This window comes from Sylvia atricapilla, chromosome 13 (assembly GCF_009819655.1).
Source record: "Sylvia atricapilla isolate bSylAtr1 chromosome 13, bSylAtr1.pri, whole genome shotgun sequence".
NCBI lineage: Eukaryota > Metazoa > Chordata > Aves > Passeriformes > Sylviidae > Sylvia > Sylvia atricapilla.
In genome coordinates, this window is record NC_089152.1 from 306,119 (window position 1) to 323,391 (window position 17,273).

Consider the following 17,273-nt stretch of genomic DNA (forward strand, 5'->3'; position numbering starts at 1 on the left):
TGACTGAGATAGGGCACTGGGACAGAGGGCTGGAACGGGACGGGCACCCGGATGGGACACCCGTATGGAGCACAACCGGGATGCGGCACCCCGGGGCGCGGTACCGGGATGCGGCACCCCGGGGCGGGGTACCGGGATGGGCGGCGGTACCTGGGCTCGGCCGCGGGGCCATGGCGCCGCTGCCGTCGTTGCCCGGCCCTCAGCGCGCGGTCCCGGCGCCGCCTCCTCAGGCCGGGCCCGGCGGGCGGAGCGCGGGCGGGGCCTGGCCTGGCCCATCCCGGCGGGCGAAGTGCGGACCTGGGCCGTGCCGAGCCGCCCGGAGCAGGAGCGGGCTGGCGGCGGAGTCACCGTCGGGCTGGCCCGGCCTCTCCTGGCGCTCCCCGGCCCGGCCCGGCCCGGCCGCGGCCCGGCAGCGCGGGGCCTCAGCGCGGCGGCCTCGGGCGCTGCCCAGCTCTGCGGGGCCGCGCGGCCTCTCCGGCCCAGGCCCCGGCCCCATCAGCAGATATAAATATCCAGCATCGGATTAAGGCAAGTAGGACGCCGTGAGGGCTCTTGGAGGAGGAGGCAGGAGGCCGCGGTGAGGGGCTGCGCCGTCTGACCTGGTTCCCGCCCCCAGTCCCGGCGCTGGTGAGTCTCTGCAACCCTTCGGGATGAAGCTGAAGAAGCAGGTGACAGTGTGTGGAGCTGCCATCTTCTGCGTGGCCGTCTTCTCCCTCTACTTGATGCTGGACCGTGTACAGCATGACCCCACACGACACCAGAGTGGGGGCAACTTCCCCAGGGTGAGTTTGGAGGATCTGGGGTGAATGAGAGGGGTCCTGGGAGGGCAAAGAGAAAATTTCAGCGAGGGAAATTCAAGGGGAGCCGGCCCTGCCCTCTGGGCATTAAGGTGCCAGGGCCAAGACTGGCTCCTCATAGCTGTGGGTGACCTCCCACCCCTTGCTGTGGCCTTTGTGCCCCCAGAGTCAGATCTCAGTGCTACAGAACCGGATCGAACAGCTGGAGCAGCTGCTGGAGGAGAACCATGAGATCATCAGCCACATTAAGGACTCGGTGCTGGAGCTGACAGCCCATGCGGAGGGGCAGCCAGCATTGCCCCAACACCCCCTGAATAGCTCCTGGGTGCTCCCCCCTGAGAGTCGCCCAAGTTTCCTCTCCGTGTCCCCGCAAGACTGCCAGTTTGCTCTAGGGGGAAAAGGACAGAGTCCGGACCTTCAGGTGAGGGACTGGTGGCTCGGCTACCGTGAGGAATCTATACCTGGGCATCCATGGTGTCCTGGCTCTACTCTTTCAGGGGTCTCTCAGCCCTGTCTCCTACCTACAGATGCTGGCTGTGTATTCCCTGCTGCCGTTTGACAACCAGGATGGTGGTGTCTGGAAGCAGGGCTTTGACATCACCTATGAGCCCAATGAGTGGGACACAGAGCCCCTGCAGGTGTTTGTGGTGCCTCACTCCCACAATGACCCAGGTGAGAAGCAGGGGTTGGCCCAGCCCTTGCTACCCTGCACTGCTGGCAGGGAAGCCTGGGACTCCCACAGTGACTCCCACCCGTGCTGCCAGGCTGGATCAAGACTTTCGACAAGTACTACTACGACCAGACGCAGCACATCCTCAACAGTATGGTGCTGAAGTTGCAGGAGGACCCACGCCGGCGCTTCATCTGGTCCGAGATCTCCTTCTTTTCCAAGTGGTGGGACAACATCAGTGCCCAGAAGCGGGCTGCTGTGCGCAGGTAGGGCTGCTCACCTGGCCCCACTGACCACCTAGCTCTCAGGGAGGCTGAGAACATAGGGTGTGTGAGGGAAGACTCTGCATGGGGACAGCATGACAAGGGGGGAATAGCAGTGGTGGCTGTGGGGGCTGCAGGTAAACTGTAGGTAGCTCAGGGCAGGGGGACTCTGCAATGGATATGTGGCTCTGCAGGGCTCTGGTCACATCTTGGGTGTCCCCCTCACAGGCTGGTGGGTAATGGGCAGCTGGAGATGGTGACAGGTGGCTGGGTGATGGCTGATGAGGCTAATTCCCACTACTTCGCCATGATTGACCAGCTGATTGAGGGGCACCAGTGGCTGGAGAAGAACATCGGTGAGAGCTGGGCAGATGCTGGCTGGAGGCCTGCCTAATGCACTGCAGGCCTCCAGGTCCTGACAGGACCCTCCTCACAGGGGGTGCTGCCAACCCAGCATGACAGGTCTCTGTGCCCCCAGGTGTGACACCACGGTCAGGCTGGGCCGTAGACCCCTTTGGGTACAGCTCCACCATGCCCTATCTGCTGAAGCGCTCCAACCTGACGGGCATGCTCATCCAGCGTGTGCACTACGCCATCAAGAAGCACTTTGCTGCCACCCAGAACCTGGAGTTCATGTGGAGACAGACGTGGGGTGAGGGGTTGCTGGGAGGGGACTGCAGAGGGGGCCCTGTGGGGCAGGTGGCAGCAGAGAATGGCTACCAGCCACTTTTCTGTGCAGATGAGCCAAGCACTGGGAGGCGATGTCTCTGTCCTGTGGGACAGCCTCAGGGTGACTTTCCAGCTGCCCCCATGTCCAGTAACACTGGGGGAGGCTGCTGTGCCCTCTGAGCTCTGAGGTCTGTTCTGTCAGACCGCTGTCTTTGGGCCCACCTGCTCAGGGACAGGCAAAGGTGAGCTGGTGCTCATCTGTCCTTGGTCCCACAGATCCGGACACCAGCACCGACATCTTCTGCCACATGATGCCCTTCTACAGCTACGATGTTCCCCACACCTGTGGCCCAGACCCCAAGATCTGCTGCCAGTTTGACTTCAAACGCTTGCCTGGAGGCCGGATCAACTGCCCCTGGAAGGTACCTCCCCGCGCCATCACTGATGCAAACGTGGCAGAGCGGTGAGTGCAGCAGGGGCACACAACTCCCAGCTTTGTGGGCCATCAGGGGCCAGCCAGCCTCATGCCCTGGCCCCCACACAGAGCCCAGCTGCTGCTGGACCAGTACCGCAAGAAGTCCAAGCTGTACCGCAGCAAAGTGCTGCTGGTGCCCCTGGGAGATGACTTCCGCTATGACAAGCCACAGGAGTGGGACGCCCAGTTCCTCAATTACCAGCGCATCTTTGACTTCCTCAACTCCCGGCCCGAACTCCATGTCCAGGTATGTGTGGAGAACTCTGTGGGGCAGCAGAAAGCCATGGCAGAGCACAGTTGGAGGGGTGCACAGTCCTGTGAGGGGTGGTAAGAGCCCCCAGTGCAGGAGCCCTGGCTCAGGGCTGCATGTGCTGTCTTGCAGGCACAATTTGGCACGCTCTCTGACTACTTTGATGCCCTGTACAAGAAAGTGGGCATTGTGCCTGGGATGAGGCCACCCGGGTTCCCAGTTTTGACTGGGGATTTCTTCTCGTATGCGGACCGGGAGGATCACTACTGGACAGGATACTTCACTTCACGGCCGTTCTACAAGAGCCTGGACCGGGTGCTGGAGGCCCACCTCCGGTGAGGGGCAGTGGGCTGGTCCACGGGGCACAGGAGGTGTATGGGGGGCATGGGTGAGGGGTGGCCGGGCAGTATCCGGGATCTTGAGAGCCCTGGGTCTGCGCCAGCTGCCAGCACACTGGACTGGTGCACACAGTGCCAAACCCTCACCCAGTCTCAGGGCAGTGCGTGCCTTTGCCACCCCCCTCCCAGGCCAGCCCCCCCAGTATTGTATCACCAGGGCTGGGACCCTCAGTGACTCTCAGTGACTCTGCGCAGGGGAGCAGAGATCCTGTATAGCCTGGCACTCGCCCACGCCCGCCGTGCCAGTGCTGATGGCAGGTACCCGCTCTCTGACTACGCCCTGCTGACCAACGCTCGCCGCAACCTGGGCCTCTTCCAGCACCACGATGCCATCGCTGGCACCGCCAAGGAGGCCGTGGCTGTGGACTACGGAGTCCGGTGCGTGTGGGGTCCGGGGCGCCCTCAGAGCCTGTCTCAGAGTGGGGCTGGTGGGCACAGGGCTGGGAGAATGGCTAGGTATGGGGGTGCTGTGGGGAGGTCCTCCTGCTCATGGGGAGATGTGGATGGTGTCGAGGCAGTCCTGGGGCAGATGGGGGGATAGTCCCTGGTAGCTCACTCTCTTTCTGTCCAGGCTGCTCCACTCCCTCACCAACCTCAAGCATGTCATCATCAATGCTGCACACTACCTTGTGCTGAGCGACAAGGACACATACCGCCACGACCCGGCTGCACCGTTCCTTGGCATGGTGAGCAGCACCAGCCCCTGGATTCCTGCACTCTGGCATGTTATCCCCATTCCCCCGGGAGCAACTCTGTGCTGCAGAGGCCAAGAAAAGGGCCCCAGCTCTTTACTACTCCTTCCCAGGATGAGACACGCTCCAGCCAGGACTCTCTCCCACAGAGGACAGTGATCAAACTTGATGCCTCACCTCGGTAGGGCCTCCTGCCTTGCTCTGGGGACTTATGAGACTGTGGGTAGGCAGTGAGGGAGTACACGTGAAGCTGTGGGTGGGTGCAGTGGATCCGTAGGTAGTGTGGGGCATAGGACATCTGAGATTCTGTGAGGCTGGGATGCCATCCCTGTGTTAATCCCCACAGGTTCCTGGTGGTGTTCAACCCACTGGAGCAGGAGCGCCTAAGCGTGGTGCCGGTGCTTGTGGACTCCCCACATGTGCGTGTGCTCTCCGAGGAGGGGCAGCCTCTGCCCTCCCAGCTCAGTGCAGTGTGGAACTCTGCCACTGATGCCATGCCTGATGTCTACCAGGTATGGGGTGCCCCACGCCCACAGCCCATGTGTGCCAGCCTCCCATCCCACTATGCCACTATCAGGGCACACCAGCAGCCCTGCTCTATCCCTGCCCCACAACACAAGCTCCCGCTGCTGTCAACCCCCCAGGTCTCCATGCATGTCCCTCCTCAGCAGAGGCCCCCACCGTGCTGAGCAGGGTCTTTGCCCCACTGACCCCCAGCCTTTCCCCAGACACGGGGAGCTGGCTCAGGTCCCCACGCTGCCTGCAGGTGTCTGTCCTGGCCCGCCTGCCCGCACTGGGGCTGCGTGTGCTGCAGCTGCACAAGTCCTTGGATGATCACGCCACACCAAGATCCTCCACGCGCCTGTACCTACATGGCCGGGACTTGCCAGTGCGTAAGCCCAAGGCTGTGCCCCTGAACATCTTCCCGGCTGCTGCTGATGACTTCTGCCTGGAGAACCAGCACCTGCAGGCCTGCTTCTTGGGGCGCACGGGCCTGCTGCAGGTGAGGGCAGGGCTCTGACAGAGAGTGGGGTGGAGGAGGGCAGGGGTACATCCTGCTGCTTCATGCGCTTACGGCTGTGCCGGCGCACACCCACAGAGCCTGCGCCAAGCTGGGGAGGAGCAGGGGCACAGGGTGAGCAGCGAATTTCTCGTCTACGGCACCAGGACCTCCAAGGACAAAAGTGGGGCCTATCTCTTCCTGCCTGATGGCGAGGCCAAGGTACAGGGTCCAGCCCTGGAAGCCAGCTAACAGCTGTGCCCGCAGGACTGTCCTCAGGCAGCAGCCTCAGCACAGCTATCCCTTCCCCCAGCCCTATGCTCCCAAGGACCCCCCAGTGGTGCGGGTGATGGAGGGACCCCTCTTCTCCGAGGTTTCCAGCTACTACCAGCATGTCCAGACCGTGGTGCGGCTGTACAACGTGCCAGGTGAGATCTTGAGGCTGGCCAGGTGTCACTGGCCCAGGGAACTGGGCAATGCTGCCCGTGGGGCTCAGCCTCTCACTGCCTATCCACAGGGGTGGAGGGCCTGTCCCTGGATGTGTCCTGCCTGGTCGACATCCGTGACCACATCAACAAGGAGCTGGCCCTGCGCTTCAGCACTGACATTGAGAGTGACGACACCTTCTTCACGGACCTCAATGGTTTCCAGGTATGCAGCAGGCTGGAGAGGGACAGCAGCTGCCCACAGGGGGACAGTGCTCTGGCACCAGGCCCTGTGAGAGCCACCTCTGGCCACTGATCTCTGTCCCTTGGCAGATCCAGCCCCGCAGGTACCAGCGGAAGCTGCCATTGCAGGCCAACTTCTACCCAATGCCTGCCATGGCCTACATCCAGGACATGCAGAGCCGCCTGACACTGCTCACAGCCCAGGCTCTGGGGGTCTCCAGCCTCCACAGCGGTGAGCTGGGGTCTGTGCCTTGGGGACCTGCTGTGGAGCTAGGGCTGTCCTCCCCAAGGCAAGCAGGGGAGAAGGGTCCTGCAGGCTGGGCAGGGTGCCCTGGTCCTGCTGTCTCTGGGGGCTCTGTGATGTGGGGTGTGGCTGTCACCTGGAAAAGCCTGGGCTGCAGGGTCTCACTCTCCACAGGCCAGCTGGAGGTGATCCTGGACCGGCGCCTCATGCAGGATGACAACCGGGGCCTGGGCCAGGGGCTGAAGGACAACAAGCTTACCTGCAACCGGTTCCGGCTCCTTCTGGAGCGCCGCAGCACTGCCAACAAGGTGCTGGCTGTGAAGGCAGCAGGACGGGAGAGCCCAGCCCTGCCTTGGGATGGAGCAGGGTGGAGGCATTTGCAGAAAGCCACGTGATGGGATGCAGTGTCCTCTCTTATCCCATTGTGCTGGCACTGGGCAGGGATGGGCCTGGAGCAGGGGGCATGGGGAGAACAGGACGTGCAGTGGGGTCTGTCCCTGTGGAGCCACGTTATCATCATAATCACAGTGTTCTTGTCCCATCCCCTTGCTGCCCTCTGCGTGTGCTGTGCCACCCATTCAGAGCTCCGGCTTCTTTTCCAAACTGGTCTCCATGTTTAAAGCCTTGAGCTTCCCTGGCACCAGGACTGGCAGCCCTGAGGTAATGGCCAGCCTGGCCCTGCTGTCTCTCCCTGTCTTGTGCACTAGCTGCTAGCCACTAGTCTAGCCAGGCTTGTAGCAGGTCTGTAGCCTGACCATCAGCTAGCTAGGGTCCTGTTTGGTTGCTGGGGAGAGGGAACCTGCCTGGGCAAGGGTAGCTCTGTGTGCAGTGTCGGGAGGTGCCCAGTCTGGAGGCACTGCTGGAGTGGGGGTTCTGTGGGCCTTGCCCAGGCTCTGCCTGGCTTCCTGGGCCCACACTTGACCCATGTGCTGCTTGGCAGGTGCAGGATGAGCGTCCCATCAGCTTCCCCTCCCTGCTGAGCCACATCACCTCCATGCACCTGAATGCTGAGGCCTTGGTCATGCCAGTGGCGCTGGAGAATCCAACCCTGCCAGCCCTGCGCTCCTTTATGCCTCTTGCCACCACCCTTCCTTGTGACATACACATCCTCAACCTGCGGATGCTGCAGGCAGAGGTGAGCTACGATCCAAGGGGGTAGGACTGGTGGGGGTGTTGCCCCTGCTGTCCCCAGAGCTGTGCCTCATGCTCCAGCTCCCTGCAGGATGACTCGCTACCATCAGCTGAGGCAGCGCTGATCTTGCACCGCAAAGGCTTTGACTGCAGCCTGGAGGCCAAGAACCTGGGCTTCAACTGCACCACCAGCCAGGGCAAGGTAGGGCCAGGCTGCTCCCACACCTCCACTGGGTCAGAGCTGGGCTGGGACCTCAGCGTGGCAGTCATGGAATGTGTCAGGCTGTCCTGGGCATAGTGCTGGCCCAGGCATCACATCCTCACCTGGACCTCCCCATTTCTTCCTCCTCTCTCCCCAGCTGGCTGTGGGAGGCCTGTTCCGAGGGCTGGAGCTGGGCTCTCTGCAGCCCACCTCACTGACGCTGATGTACCCGCTGGGCACAGCCTCCAACAGCACCAACATCCATCTGGACTCCATGGAAATCGCCACATTCCGCATCCGCCTGGGATAGAGTTGAACAAGAGAGGAATGGAGTGGCTGGACAGCACAGGAGCAGCACCAGTGCAGCAGTGGAGCTGGGCCAGCAGTATTGTGGCGGGCACGAGGGGCCAGACTGGCAGAGGCTGCTGCTGTCACTTTCTAATTTATTAGTTCCACGTTCTCAGATAGATTTTGGAATGAACTGCTGTAGCAGGGCTGGACCAGACACTACTGGACACGGTGCCAGATGGGCCAAGCGTGGCTGGGCAGCAGGCTGAGCTCTGCTGCTGGGGGGACAGACACTGCTGCCCTGTCACAGATAGGCTGCCCAGGAGTGTGGCCACCCTGATGGCTGGGGCAGGGGCCCATGTGGGGCAGCGAGGGGAGGCCAGGAGCACCAGTGGTGTTGGGCAGCTGCCTGAGGACGTGCTGTGGACTTGGGACTGAGCTCTTCTGGAGCTCATAGGAAACACAAGGCTGTTTCCAAGGGCCCTGGTTTATGTGTGGTTTGTGGCTCTCACTCGGGAGTGGGAATGGTGCACTGTGGGGGGACAGGGCAGCACTCCAAGGTAGGCAGAGGCCAGCTTGAAGATCTGACCAGGAGCCCCAGGCACCTGTGAGAGGCTGGTGGCATGGCCAGGGCCAGCTGTCCTTGAGGGCAGGCAGTGCCTGGTGCTGGACAGGAACCAGTGGGACGGGAGTCAGTTCTTTAGGTGGGCAGCAATGCCTGGGTGAAGCGTGGGAACACCTCCCCCAAATCCAGAGCCTTTAGCCCCTTTGCAGCATGAGCCTGGCAGTCTACTCTGCTGGAGCTGCAGTGGCTGAGTCCCAGCTGTTTACACCATGTAACAAGAGCATCCTCCTGGTTGCTGTGTGACATGCCGTGCTTCCTGGCCCCCTGGGTCTACTTACTGCCAACGGGTGCCAGCAGGGAGGCCATTGGGTGAGGTGGGAAACTGCCTCAGCTCTGGCTTGGTTGGGTTGGACTGGATGAGCTTAGAGGTCTTTTCCAACCTGAATGATTCTGTGAGTCCACAGAACCCCCAGCACATCTACATCCCATGGGCTTGGCCTCTGGAAGCTCAGCACCTGGCAGTGCTTGCCCTGGGCCCTGGCTTGGTCCACTGCCCTTTCAGGGACTCCCAGGATTGGCCCAGGTGCCCAACTGTTACCTGGGTCCCTGGATGCGGCAGCTGGTGCCTTACATCCAGCTGGGAAAGTAGCCTGCCATCCTACTCCTGGCCCCAGAAGCTCATTACTGATGCTCCCGCCCCCACCCCGATCCCTGTGGACAGAGCGAGTGCAGGAGGCTCTAATGGCTCTGAGCGGCTCTTGGTGGAGGCTGCGATGGAGGCGGGAGCAGGAGGGGCTGTGGTTTCTGCCTCCACTGGAGCCAGAACTGCCTCTGCCCAGGGCTAGCCGGGAAGATGCTGGATGGGCACCTGCTCCAGCTGCTCCTTATCACAGCTCTGTTCCCCAGCATCCTTGGGACAGGTACAGCCCCATTCCTGCCCCCCCGTTCCCTGAACCCATCCCTGATAGGGCCTTGTCCCTTGAGGGTTGCTCCCCGACTGGAGGTTGGGGGTGTCTGTGCTGGGAGTCAGTGATTTGCAGTGCGAGGGGGTGGTCCATACTGGAGATGGTGGCTCAGGTGTGGCGGTGCTGGGGTTACTCCCACTGCAGCACATCTGTGGGGTCTAAGTGCTGTCCGTGTGGGGAATAGGGAGGGGGTTCAGCATGGGGCATGGGGGCCGACCTGATGTCCTGGAGGCTTTCCCCCTCTCTCTGCCACCACCACGGCCCTTTGCCCATATTTGCCCTTGCCGAGGCCTTGGTGAGCACTGGAGGTCATAAAAAGGGCCGTGGCCCCCAGAAGGCAGTGCCGGCGGGAGCTCTGCTCAACCGCTGGTGCCTCGTGGGGTGTAGCCCACTCTGAGAGCTGAGCCGGGGCCTCCTGTGCCACGTTAGCCAGGCTCCCTGGGACTGGTGAGCCCTCAGCCCAGCCCAGCCCTGCTGGGACCGGCAGGGCTCTGCTCTGCTGTATCACGGCAGAGACAATCTCGCTGGAGGCGGCAGCCTGTCCTACAGGCACTGCGCAGTTTCTGTGGTCCCGGCAGTGGGGACTTGTTCCCGGCCCTCTCCAATCCCCTGCTCCCTGCTGCAGTCTTGGTGCAGAACCTGCACCTCTGCGAGGGCTACGTGGGCCCCGATGGCCGCTCCCACCCTGGCTTCTACTGCCCGCGGCTGACGGACCCCCCCGGCCACCGCTACTGTTGCCAGCCCAGCCTGGATGGTCTCAAGTCCTGCTGCTCTCAGCTGGCCCTGGAAGACCTCACTGGAGTGAACCTCTCCAGCCTGGCAAGCCCTGGTCTGCTCCGGTGAGCAGGGCTGCACCCGCCTATGCCGCTGAGGATGGGGAGCCCTTGGGGCTCCTGGCACATCCCCAGGGGCTTCTCGTGGTTGCTGGGACACGGGCTGTGGTGTCCTTTGGAGCCCACAGTGGGCCCTGGTGGCCCTCCCCAGTACCGTTGCGCCATGGGAGGGTCGCGGCTGCGCCCTCCTGAAGTGCCCCACCCCGCAGGAACCCGCTGGCCCTGCCTTTCGTGGGGCTCTATGGGCTTCTTGTCCTCCTGCTTATGGCCATCGACCTCTGCCACTTCTACCGGACCCGACGGTGCCACCTCCGCCACCTGCTGCCCTGTGCCTGTCGCGTGCCCCGTGGACCCCCGGGGGGGCACCGGGCTGGCACCCGGCCTTCCCACGGTGCCCCCAGACTGACACGGCCCAGCCAGGGCTGCTGAGTGGCGGCCACGGGCAGGGCAAGGGGGTGTACACGGGGGGGACTTGCACCCCGGGGTGCCGTGGGACATGGGGGGGGCGGGGGGGTGACACTCATCCCGGGGTGCAGCGGGGGGGGGGGGGGGGGGGTGTATGGGAGAAACACTCGCACCCTAGGGTGCAATACAGGGGGCTAGTACGGGGGGGGACACTCGCTCCGCGGGGCTAAGTACGGGGTTTCTAAAGGGGGACACTCGCTCCGCGGGTTTGAGTACAGGGGCTGTACGGGTGGGACATTCGCTCCCCAGGTTTAAGTACAGGGCTTGTACGGGGAGGGACATTCCCGCTCCGGGGTTAAGTGCGGGGGGCTGTTCGGGGGGACACTCGCACTCCGAGGAGCAGCGGGGCGCAGGTACAGGGTTTGGGGGCGACACGCGTGGACACACACGGGGCTGCCGGTGGTCGGTGCTGGCACCGCCGGGCCGCTGGGCGGCGCTGCAGGCTCGGCCCCGGCCGCGCCCCGTCACGTGACAAGGGCGGAGGCGTCCGGGTTCCCCAGGCGATCGGCGGTGACGTCACGGGTACGGCGCGATGGAGGAGCCGGTGAGCAGGGCCGGGCGGGACGGGCCGGGCGGGTCCCTGTCCCGGGGGGTCCCTGTCCCTGGGGCCATCCCTGGACAGCCGCCCGTGCGGGCCCAGGGCCGTGTCCCAGCCGGTGCCCATTGGCAGGTGACGGCGGAGCAGCTTCGGGCGCGGGGTAACGCGCTGTTCCAGGCGGGGGATCACGGAGCCGCCCTCGCTGCCTACACGGAGGCTTTGAGCCTGAGCGATGCCGCGTCGGAGCGCGCCGTGCTGCACCGCAACCGGGCCGCGTGTTACCTGAAGCTGGTGAGCGCTGGGCGGGTGCGTCACCGCGGCGCTGCAAGAACCTGCCCGGCTGGCTGGGGCTGTTCCCAAGCAGTCACAGCGTCCCTGATCTCTTACGGGGGATCTGTGTCTGGGGCAGGGGATGAACGCAAGGAACTTTAGGAGCTTGAGTAGACCAGAAGTGCCTGAAGAGCACCAGGGGCCGTAGGGCGCCCTGGACACCCTCTGAGGGTTGTGCTCTGGGAAAGACAGGGTGTCCGACGGTGTTGGCTCACTGTCTCCAGTGATGCTGTTCCCATTCTGTCCCCAGCCCCCAAAGTTAGGGGTGTAGGCTGTGTGGGGCTTGTGCCGGCAGTGCTCAGGCATTTCCCTCTCCTGTCTCTCCACAGGAGGATTACACTAAGGCAGAGGCTGATGCGACTAAAGGTACTGTCAGTGGGGGCTGCAGGGGACCAGCCTCTGAGCTGCCCGTGGGGGCAGGTGGGGCCAGGCTGGGGCAGGCCGTGGGCTCTGCCATGGACCCCCTTGTGCGCAGCCATCGAAGCTGACGGCCGGGACGTGAAGGCGCTGTTCCGGCGCAGCCAGGCGCTGCAGCAGCTGGGCCGCCTGGACCAGGCCGTCAGTGACCTGCAGCGCTGTGTGAGCCTGGAGCCCAGGAACAAGGCCTTCCAGGAGGCCCTGCGTGCCCTGGGCAGCAGCATGCACGAGAAGGTCAGTACAGGGGCAGCAGGGGGCTGCTGGCCCACTGTGGCTGTGGGTTAGCAGGAGAAGGTGGGGAGGACTGAGCCACTCTTTCTGCTCTGTTGCAGATGAAGGCCATGTCCTGCACAGACTCAAAAGTAGAGCAGATGTTCCAGATCTTGCTGGATCTTGATGAAAAGGATGCGGACAAGAAGCAGAAAGTCTGAGCTCAGGGAGCGGGGCACAGTGCTGTGGCTGGGAGGAAAGGAGGGGAGGATTGTTGCTGCTGGGCAGCAGTGGCTGAGTGGTGCTGCCTGGGCAGGCCAGGCTGGCTCCCCACAGAACGCTCCCCAAGACAGGGGCGGAGGGTGGGTGCCTGCAGCTGCCAGCAGTTCCTTCTGCACAGTGTGCTGCTGTGACCCAGACAGAACTCTCCTTCCCCAGGCTGCGCAGAACTTGATTGTGCTGGCACGAGAAGAGGCTGGAGCAGAGAAAATCTTCCAGAGCGACGGTGTGCGGCTGCTGATGCAGCTGCTGGACACGGCCAAGGCTGACCTGATGCTGGCAGCCCTGCGCACACTGGTGGGGCTGTGCTCCGGCCACCGCTCTCGTGTAGGTCCCACCACACCCCGCGGCTGGGCCCAGGGGAAAGCCGTGCTGGGGAGGCTGCACAGTGTCAGACAGGGCAGTTCTGAGCTGTTACATGCCAGCCCTGAACTTGTGAGAGGAAACCATCTTGATAAGGGGCTGGGAAACGCCAAGGTTTCCCCAAGGCCTCTGGAAGACAGGTGTGCTTGTACCTGCAGACTGCGGCCATCTTGGCAGAACTGGGGGCACCCCGTCTGGCAGCGGTGCTGGGTGTGGAGCACGAGCAGGTGTCCCTGGCTGCCTGCAACCTGCTGCACGTGATGTTCGATTCCCTGAAGGAGGGGCTGCAGAAAGACTTCCGTGGGAAGGAGGATGCAGTGGTGCTGGGTGAGTGTGGGCTGCCCTGGATGGCTGTTGTACGGGGAGAGCCCAGGTACGTGCAGAGATGCCATGGGGGTTTTTTTGCTGCTCCCTGCAGCAAAGCTGGGCTCTGATCCAGGATTAACAGGAGGCAGAAGCTCCTGGTCATGGCAGCATCTCTGCCAGCTGTACCACAGTGGGGGTGAGGCCATGCCTCACAGAGGGTGCTGACTGCTGGGCACTGTGTTTTTTGGAAGACTCCTCCAGGGACCTGAAACTGCTGATCAAGCACCTCCTGGAGCTGCTAGTGCTGGAAGGAGCCTCAGCGCACGGCCGTGACAATGCCCTCAATCTGCTCATCAAGGTGGTGCCCAGGAAGTCACCAAAGGAGACCAACAACAGCCTGAGCCTCTGGGTGATTGACCAGGGTTAGTGGAGTGGCTAGCAGTGTCCTGCTGGGGCACTGTACTCCTCTGCCCCAGGTCTGCACATGCCACTGTCCCCCTCACTGGGCTGTCTAATGTTTCCCAGGCCTAAAGAAAATCCTGGAGGTGGGCAGCACAGTGTGTGGCAGCTCGGGCAGCCTGCCTGTGACAGAGAACACGCGGATGAGCACCTCTGTTCTGCTGAGCAAACTGTATGAGGACCTGAAGTGTGATGCTGAGAGGGAAAACTTCCACCGTATGTGTGAGGACTATGTGAGGTGAGCCAGGGTGTCCTGGGGGTGATGGGGGTTTTATCACCTGCAGCCTGGCAGCACCTGTAACCCTCAGTGCTAAAGCTGACTGCAGACCCAGTGGGGACCTGCTGTGGGGGAGGTTCAGCAGGTGGGGCAGGAAGAGGCAGGTGGATCATCATGACCCTTTCTGGTGGTCTTTCCCTGAAGGAGCTGGTTCGAGGGGCACGAGCTGCCGGGAAAGCTACGGGCCATTCAGACAGTGTCGTGCCTGCTGCAGGGTCCCTCAGACGCAGGGAACAGGGTGCTAGAGCTGGAGGGGATCATGGAGAGTGTGCTGTCCCTCTGTGCCTCTGTCTCTGAGGCCCATCAGTTGGTAGCAGTGGAGGCACTGATCCACGCAGCTGACAAGGCCAAGCGTGCCTCCTTCATCATGGCCAACGGTGTCAACCTGCTCAAGGAGATCTACAAGCACAGCGAGAGGGACAGCATCCGCATCCGTGCGCTTGTGGTGAGCACAGTGGGACAGGCTGTGCTGGGGCTGGGCCCTAGGGTGGGCTGGGGGTGTGGGACCACCAGTCACAGCGTTGCTCTCCCCTGCTGGGGGTCCAGGAGACACACCAGGTTGTCTATATCCGTTCCTTCTCCCACACTGTTCCTGGCTGCAGGGGCTCTGCAAGCTGGGATCTGCTGGAGGCACAGACTTCAGCATGAAGCAGTTTGCCGAGGGATCCACCATGAAGCTGGCCAAGCAGTGCCGCAAGTGAGCGGGGCCAGGTGTGGGGGGACGGGCAAGGTGCCCCACAGCTGGGCTCCCTGCAGCTGGGCTGTCCACAGCCAGGCTCAGAGAACACTCTCCCAGGTGGCTCTGCAACGAGGCCATCGATGCAGGCACGCGGCGCTGGGCTGTAGAGGGCCTGGCATACCTCACCTTCGATGCAGATGTCAAGGAGGAGTTTGTGGAGGACAAGGCAGCAATGCAGGCCATGTTCCACCTGGCCAAGGTGCATACCAAGAGCTGTGGGGTGGGCACCCTGGCACCAGAAAAATATGCTGGAGCAGGTGTGGGGCTCATGCTCTGAGGTGGGATGTGTGGGAGAAGCTGGGTGGGCGCCAGTCTTGGCTGCTCCTCCGTGCTGCGAGTGTGACAGGTGCCCACTATCAACACAGTCAGAAGAAAGGAGTGTGCTCTATGCTGTTGCCTCCACGCTGGTGAATTGCACCAACAGCTATGACCATGAGGAGCCAGACCCGCAGATGCTGGAGCTGGCCAAGTATGCCAAGCAGCACATTCCGGAGCAGCACCCCAAGGTGAGCAGGGCATAGCTGTGCTTGGGAGGAGATTGGGTGGGTGGGACACAGCCTGGGGCCCCAGGTGTGGGCAGGGTATCCTTGAGGCCCGCAGGGGTGGGGTCGGGCACCTCACCGGGGTGCTCCTGAGCCAAGTGTGGCCCTGCCTGTGGGGGACAGGACAAGCCAGAGTTCGTGAAGCGGCGGGTGCGGAAGCTGCTGATGGCCGGAGTGGTGTCGGCTCTGGCCTGCATGGTGAAGAGCGAGAACCCGGCGCTCACCAACTCCTGCCGGGAGCTGATCTCCAGGTGCGGCCGTGCTGGGGACAGGAAGGAGCTGGGTTCCTGGCATCCTGCTTGTGGTGAAGGCCAGCTCCTGGATAGTCGGGGGAATGTCCAGGAGTCTGGCACAGCCTGGGCCCGCTGTGGCTATCCAACTGCTGCAACTAGTCACAATTGGTCCCTAGAGTGTTCCTGGCGCTGGTGGAGGAGGCAGAAGACCGGGGTGGTGTGGTTGCTCAGGGAGGAGGCAAGGTGAGAGCATGGACCCCACTGTGTTTCTGCCCTGCACCACTCCAGGGCCTGCTGGGGCTTGGGGGAGCTGGGGCTCTGTGGTTTCGCAGGGGCTGCACTGGCTCCCTTGGACATGAGGCTGGGGAATGCTGTGGCTGCCCTGGGTGCTGTGGCCTTGGCTGCAGGGCAAGCTGCTCTTTCTGCCCACAGGCTCTGATCCCACTGTCCCTGGAGGGCACTGAGGTGGGGCAGACCAAGGCAGCACAGGCCCTAGCAAAGATCACCATCACCTCCAACCCAGAGATGGCATTCCCTGGGGAGCGGGTGAGTGCTGGGGCTGGCGGTTGGGTTTGCTAAGTAGGGGCTTATGTGGGGGCAGCAGTGGGCATTGACTCAGTCCCGTTTGTTCTGTCTCCACAGATCTATGAGGTGGTGCGGCCCCTGGTCAGCCTCCTGCACCTGCAGCGCACAGGCCTGGAGAACTTTGAGGGGCTGATGGCCTTGACCAACCTGGCTGGCATCAGCGAGAGGCTGCGGTGGGGATGAGGGAAGAGGGGGGCTGGCTGTCTCCTTGGGCCTGGCAGGCTGCCCTGGGCAGGGAGTGCTCACTGCCTGCTCGCCTCCCAGGCAGAAGATCCTGAAAGAGCGGGCTGTGCCCATGATTGAGGGGTACATGTTTGAGGAGCACGAGCTGATCCGGCTGGCCGCAACTGAGTGCATGTGCAACATGGCCATGAGCAAGGAGGTGAAGGCCGGGATGGGCTGGGGTCTGTGCTGGGCTGCTGGACCACCACAGCCCCACCCCATCCCTCCTCTTTCCTCTCTGCAGGTGCAGGAGATGTTCCTGGCTGAGGGCAGCGACCGGCTGAAGCTGATGGTCCTGTACAGTGGGGAGGAGGATGAGAAGCTGCGGCGGGCAGCCTCGGGGACCCTGGCCATGCTGACTGCCCTGCATCCCCCCATCTGCAAGCGGATTCCTCAGGTGGTGAGTGCCCAGGCTTGGCTGGGGGCACCCAAGACCCTGGGACAGCACCCTGCAGTGGCCTGGAGCTCTGGCCCCAGAAGACAGGACAGCCTGTTGTGACTTGGGCACAGGGGTGCAGGAGATGGGGCTGCAGGGGAGGAGCTGGGACCCTTGTGTTGGGGTCCATGATGATGTTGGCCCCACTCCCCCACAGACGGTGCACTGGCTGGAGATCCTGCAGGCCCTGCTGCTGAGCCCCAGCGCGGAGCTGCAGCACCGTGGGGCCGTGGTGGTGATGAACATGATGGCAGCTGCCCGGGAGGTGGCCGAGCAGCTCATCGCCAGCGAGATGCTGGAGATCCTCTCCGTGCTTGCCAAGGACAAGGACAAGCCGCGGGTGGCCCAGGCGGCCCAGGAGAGCCTGGCACACGCAGTGGCGTACGGCCTCATCAAGCCCAACCCCGGCCACGCCTGAGGGCCCACGGGGCTGGCACACACGCCGCACACGCTGCCGAGGCCGGGGCTCACACGCTGCTCTCGGGGCGGCCCTGGCGGGGCCTGGCTGCACGCAGAGCTGGCTCAGCACTGCCGGGGCTGGGGCCGCGCTGCCGCCGGCGGCGCCCGCCCGGTGCCCGGGACGAGGGGGAGCATGGGGCTTGCCGCTGCCTTTGCCACCGTCTGCCTTAGCCGGGAGGGCCGACCCGGTGCGGGACCGGCGCGGCGGAGCTTGGCCCACCGGTAACACTAAAGCTACTCTTGGACCACGGCCCGGCCTCCGTCCGTCTGTCCGTCCGCCTGTCCGCCGTCACGTCCGGTCCC

At 63.3% G+C, this 17,273-nt stretch overlaps 3 protein-coding genes across 4 annotated transcripts; all 3 read left to right on the forward strand.

Moving 5' to 3' along the window:
- Nucleotides 1-549: 549 nt before the first annotated feature.
- Nucleotides 550-7,899, forward strand: MAN2A2 (mannosidase alpha class 2A member 2). Of its 2 annotated transcripts, XM_066328114.1 has the most exons (23): nucleotides 550-782; nucleotides 964-1,212; nucleotides 1,319-1,469; nucleotides 1,562-1,733; nucleotides 1,959-2,086; nucleotides 2,209-2,382; nucleotides 2,676-2,862; nucleotides 2,944-3,121; nucleotides 3,257-3,459; nucleotides 3,718-3,900; nucleotides 4,094-4,208; nucleotides 4,328-4,395; nucleotides 4,561-4,726; nucleotides 4,981-5,217; nucleotides 5,314-5,436; nucleotides 5,528-5,642; nucleotides 5,732-5,865; nucleotides 5,973-6,114; nucleotides 6,301-6,434; nucleotides 6,709-6,786; nucleotides 7,067-7,261; nucleotides 7,349-7,459; nucleotides 7,617-7,899. In XM_066328114.1, exons 1-23 carry the CDS (start codon nucleotides 651-653, stop codon nucleotides 7,767-7,769), a joined length of 3,528 nt encoding a protein of 1,175 aa, XP_066184211.1. In that variant the 5' UTR covers nucleotides 550-650; the 3' UTR covers nucleotides 7,770-7,899. The 2 variants fall into 2 exon arrangements, with proteins under 2 accessions (XP_066184211.1, XP_066184210.1); XM_066328113.1 differs by lacking the exon at nucleotides 6,709-6,786 and having other exon boundaries at nucleotides 555-782.
- A 1,583-nt stretch (nucleotides 7,900-9,482) lies between these two features.
- Nucleotides 9,483-10,599, forward strand: LOC136366814 (uncharacterized). Its single transcript, XM_066328056.1, has 3 exons — nucleotides 9,483-9,572; nucleotides 9,707-10,116; nucleotides 10,320-10,599. Exons 1-3 carry the CDS (start codon nucleotides 9,483-9,485, stop codon nucleotides 10,537-10,539), a joined length of 720 nt encoding a protein of 239 aa, XP_066184153.1. The 3' UTR covers nucleotides 10,540-10,599.
- Nucleotides 10,600-11,016: 417 nt separating this feature from the next.
- Nucleotides 11,017-17,219, forward strand: UNC45A (unc-45 myosin chaperone A). The gene is made up of 20 exons (XM_066328115.1): nucleotides 11,017-11,119; nucleotides 11,246-11,404; nucleotides 11,773-11,809; nucleotides 11,919-12,094; nucleotides 12,193-12,285; nucleotides 12,509-12,676; nucleotides 12,871-13,039; nucleotides 13,270-13,440; nucleotides 13,544-13,715; nucleotides 13,899-14,199; nucleotides 14,357-14,451; nucleotides 14,551-14,692; nucleotides 14,859-14,999; nucleotides 15,159-15,286; nucleotides 15,445-15,511; nucleotides 15,701-15,814; nucleotides 15,911-16,026; nucleotides 16,118-16,235; nucleotides 16,320-16,475; nucleotides 16,669-17,219. Exons 1-20 carry the CDS (start codon nucleotides 11,108-11,110, stop codon nucleotides 16,927-16,929), a joined length of 2,796 nt encoding a protein of 931 aa, XP_066184212.1. The 5' UTR covers nucleotides 11,017-11,107; the 3' UTR covers nucleotides 16,930-17,219.
- The last annotated feature ends 54 nt before the right edge of the window (nucleotides 17,220-17,273 follow it).

Coding starts and splice junctions, on each gene's coding strand:
- MAN2A2 (XM_066328114.1), top strand. CDS start 651: ATGAAGCTGAAGAAGCAGGTGACAGTGTGTGGAGCTGCCATCTTCTGC. Junction 1,470..1,561: donor TCACTCCCACAATGACCCAG/GTGAGAAGCAGG, acceptor CCGTGCTGCCAG/GCTGGATCAAGACTTTCGAC. Junction 5,866..5,972: donor CGGACCTCAATGGTTTCCAG/GTATGCAGCAGG, acceptor GTCCCTTGGCAG/ATCCAGCCCCGCAGGTACCA.
- LOC136366814 (XM_066328056.1), top strand. CDS start 9,483: ATGGGGGCCGACCTGATGTCCTGGAGGCTTTCCCCCTCTCTCTGCCAC. Junction 9,573..9,706: donor TTGCCCTTGCCGAGGCCTTG/GTGAGCACTGGA, acceptor GTGCCACGTTAG/CCAGGCTCCCTGGGACTGGT. Junction 10,117..10,319: donor GCAAGCCCTGGTCTGCTCCG/GTGAGCAGGGCT, acceptor CCCACCCCGCAG/GAACCCGCTGGCCCTGCCTT.
- UNC45A (XM_066328115.1), top strand. Junction 12,286..12,508: donor ATGCGGACAAGAAGCAGAAA/GTCTGAGCTCAG, acceptor CTCCTTCCCCAG/GCTGCGCAGAACTTGATTGT. Junction 16,476..16,668: donor GCAAGCGGATTCCTCAGGTG/GTGAGTGCCCAG, acceptor ACTCCCCCACAG/ACGGTGCACTGGCTGGAGAT.